This window comes from Vicia villosa, linkage group LG3 (genome assembly GCF_029867415.1).
Source record: "Vicia villosa cultivar HV-30 ecotype Madison, WI linkage group LG3, Vvil1.0, whole genome shotgun sequence".
NCBI classification, from domain to species: domain Eukaryota; kingdom Viridiplantae; phylum Streptophyta; class Magnoliopsida; order Fabales; family Fabaceae; genus Vicia; species Vicia villosa.
This window is the reverse complement of record NC_081182.1, coordinates 39,463,650-39,467,462: the sequence shown is the minus strand read 5'-3', so window position 1 is coordinate 39,467,462 and position 3,813 is coordinate 39,463,650. Positions and strand designations below refer to the sequence as shown.

At 35.7% G+C, this 3,813-nt stretch overlaps 1 protein-coding gene across 1 annotated transcript; it reads left to right on the top strand.

Annotated features, from left to right (window-relative positions):
• Positions 1–1,528: 1,528 nt before the first annotated feature.
• LOC131655483 (F-box/FBD/LRR-repeat protein At1g78750-like) lies at positions 1,529–3,813 on the top strand. The gene is made up of 3 exons (XM_058925344.1): positions 1,529–1,731; positions 1,877–2,820; positions 2,960–3,813. The coding sequence occupies exons 2-3, from the start codon at positions 1,885–1,887 to the stop codon at positions 3,239–3,241; spliced, it is 1,218 nt and encodes a 405-aa protein (XP_058781327.1). The 5' UTR covers positions 1,529–1,731; positions 1,877–1,884; the 3' UTR covers positions 3,242–3,813.

Here is a 3,813-nt window from a genome sequence, read left to right as displayed (position 1 = left end):
ACTATCTAAATATATTGATGGCTCAATCTACGACCTTTCAGTATTTTCTTCTCGTTCAATGTCACTCAACTTGATGAACTCTTCCATCCTTTCAAGAAAGTGATATGACCATGTTTCAACATCTTGTGTGAAATGTGTTGTCCACTCAGGTGATGTCTTTGGTATAGGACATCCCGATTTCAAATAAACTAGAACATAATGTTGTTTTTTTATAATCAACCAATAGACATGATGCATTCAGATGGATTATGAGGTGGCTTACTCCGAAGTGAAAAGAATGTTTCCGAGAAAACATATCATGTTAAATCAATGCACACCCTATCACAAGCCATTGCTATAAGATGTCTTATTTATGGAAAACGCGTCCATTTGTCAAACAGATCCGGACCACTAAGGCAAGGAACAAGAACATTGAGAATTGTATCATAATTTGCTTTGTTCCTGTATAGCTTTGTGTATGATTTCCCTATGCATCGTCATCTCTTATATAAGATGACGACGGGCAAATTGGTGGTCCTTATCCCTTACCGAGTAAATCTGAAATAGGTCAAAAACAATAGTTGCTTTCACTCTTCAATGAATTTGATTTTTGGTAACGGCGATGGATGAATTGGTTTGCTAATGTGCGCACCCTTGAAAACACTTTTTTGGGATTTTGGAGACGGAGAATCCGGAAAATGTGAGTCAACATGTTCAAAATATGAAGGATATCGTCTCGTGGAGTTGCCACTTTGAGTTGATTTTACCTTTTAGAGACACCTTTTGTTTTAACCGGTTCCGACTGGTGGTTTCAAATTCGTTGCTTCTGGATATGCAATCTTTCTAAGTTGCTATTTGATGTGCAATTTCATGATGTCATCATTTTTCATGAATCTCTCTTAGATCACTTTTCATTCGTTCATGATAGATATGTTTGATTTATCACCATTCCTCACACCATCATCATTAAAACGGAGTCGAGTCCAGTGAGTGCAAACTTCGTCCACACATATTAGTTTTTCAACATTCATTTTTCAGCTTCAAACTTGGATTAATGCAAGGAATTAGATATAAAATGAATGATCTTTTCCTGTAATTCTAGGTTGTTTTGCTCCCTTTGAAGTGATGAAATATAATGATATTTTGGTGTTAAAAAGTTGATTAACAAAGAGCAAAAGTTTTTCAAAGGTTTTGCAATGGAGTTTTTTTTAGCATGAAGAAGAAGCTCATATAAGGTAGTGCTTTATCAATTTTTCTGCTGCGCATTTTTGGAGATGCATCTCCGAAAATATCTTTGAGTTGATATTTTAATCAGTTATGTGAATAAGGAAAACCCCATGATTGAGCTAAGGGATATTTCAGAGATGTATCTTTAAAGACATTCAAACAGTATACGAAGATGTATCTGGATCCTATTTTTTAAAACTAAGGTGAAACTCAAAAAAGAAATAATTGACGTGATTTTGAGTGCGTCCGAAACTATATCTCCGAAACATTTTTTAATTTTCAATAGTATGATACACTTTTTATCCTATAAGGAGCATTTCCCAAATACTTTCGAAGTTTACATGAGCTATCATCTTGTTAAAATGAAAAGTAACAACAAACCCTGTCTGTAAAGCGTGAGTATAACTGTTGCTCACCACCATTCTCTCAACTGTTCTCTCTCGAGTTCCTTTTCATTTCAAATAAAAACCTCGCTGATTTTTCCACTGATTCATCGCAAATAACAGCTCAATCGCAACTAATCAGGTATTTTATTATTTTTCGTGTTTGAACTTTCATTTTCCATTCCCAGTTCCACTTTCTAGGGTTTCTGTATTCTATCTCCATTGCAATTTTTGAATCACTTTCTAAAACTTCCTTATAATTGTTTTATCCTTTTCACGATTTTTAGGTATTAGAATGTCTAATTTAGAGAATGAGATATTGATTCCACCTGAGACTAAGAAAGTTAAACTCAGCAACAGTGAACTTATAGACATGCTCAGCGATTTACCAGATTGCGTTATTCTTCACATACTTTCGTTTTTGAACACCAAAGACGCGGTTCGAACATGTGTTCTATCGGTACGATGGAAGGATATGTGGAAACGAGTTCCTGCTCTTATACTCGATAAATCAGACTTTGGAACTATCAAGATATTTGCCAAGTTTGTGTCTGAGGTTTTGTCTCTTCGTGATTCCTCCATCGCGCTGCAGTCTATCGATTTCGACGATAATTGTTGCTTGGAGCCGAGGTTTATCAAGAGGGTTGTGAATTATGCTATTTCGAACAATGTACAGCGATTAGGACTCTCTGCGCGCTGTAACATTGAACAAATTCCGCCTAACTTCTTTTCATGTCACACTTTAACATATCTTAAGCTTTCTCTTTACCCGAAAAGTGGGGATGATAACAAAACATTGTTTCCAAAATCTTTCAATTTGCCCTCGTTGACCAGCTTGTGTCTGGGGAATTTTGCCTTTTGTGCGGGTGATGATGGACGTATCGAGCCATTTTCAGCTTTTAACCGGTTGAATAGTTTGGTCCTTCAAGGTTTTGCTGTCAGGGGTGCACTGACCCTCTGCATTTCAAGTGCGACGCTTGTCAATTTGACTTTGAATAATCACTCTTTTGATTTTTTTGAAATTGAGATTTGTACTCCAAGTGTTTGTTCCTTTGCTTTTATCGGTAGACCATATCAGAAAATCTTTGGGAGGGGTCTTTCTTATGTTAAGCATGTAGATATTCATGCAGAAGTTTCGTCATTGGATATAGAGCCTCCTTTGTTACTACTAAGCTGGCTGTTAGATCTCGATAATACAAAATCATTGACAGTCACTGCAAGTACTCTTCAGGTACATTACATTGTTAGGTTTTGTGTCTTCATTGTTATATTTATCTTGAGATGTTTTTTCCTTTTTTAGTTCTAGTTATTTTCACAAAATTAATTGACTTTTGCGTAAGACTGATTTACTCTCCCACCTCATTGCTTAGGTTCTCTTCTTAAATTCTAATTTATTGAAGACCGAGTTCTTTTCCTTGGGTAACTTGAAGTTATTGAAAGTAAAAATAAAACCACTTATGTATGGATTTCGCCAGAGACTGATTGAAGCCAAGTTACAGAAAATTAGGCCACGGAAAGAAGCTGCTAAGTTACGAAAATCAATTAAAGCAGGATTGGAACCATTTGCACCCATTCCTGATGGAATAGTGAACTTCTTGACTCAAAATTCGCCATCGGCTGAAGTTGAAATCATTGATTGTTCATGGCGGTAAGGCGCATAATTACATTAGCCGAGTAGTGAAAGGTGACATACTTGTTTCAACTTGTTAGTTATCGAAGACAATGTTCATCAGCAGAACTAGATGGATGAATATATTACACGTATGTAGGTTGCATAAATTTGTTTCAGAATAGGTTATTGTGGAATACTCATTTGCGGGCACTACTTTTGTACGAAACAATTCCAGTGGACAAGGTTGTAATGGTATTCTGGACATATAGATTTGACTAGAGCTAGAGCAATGTCAAACTGTTTTTGCAGCCAGCTAGTTTTTCAAAACACCTACATATGTAAGGGAGAGTTGCATTTTCATTTGCATCTTGCTTAGTTTAATCATTTAAAACATTCTTGACTCGATGAAGCTACACATAATCATCTGAAGCTGGCTAGTATCTAAGCTGAAAGGTAACATTGTTTTTGCTAGTCTTTGATGATCTAGTGTTCTTTTTCATTACATGATTATGTTTGAGCTGATCCATGTTATGTAGACTTAACAAAGGTTTCACCTCTTTTGTTGTATTTCTTTGATGTTTTTTCTATTATTATGAAAGCTTAGTTGTATTA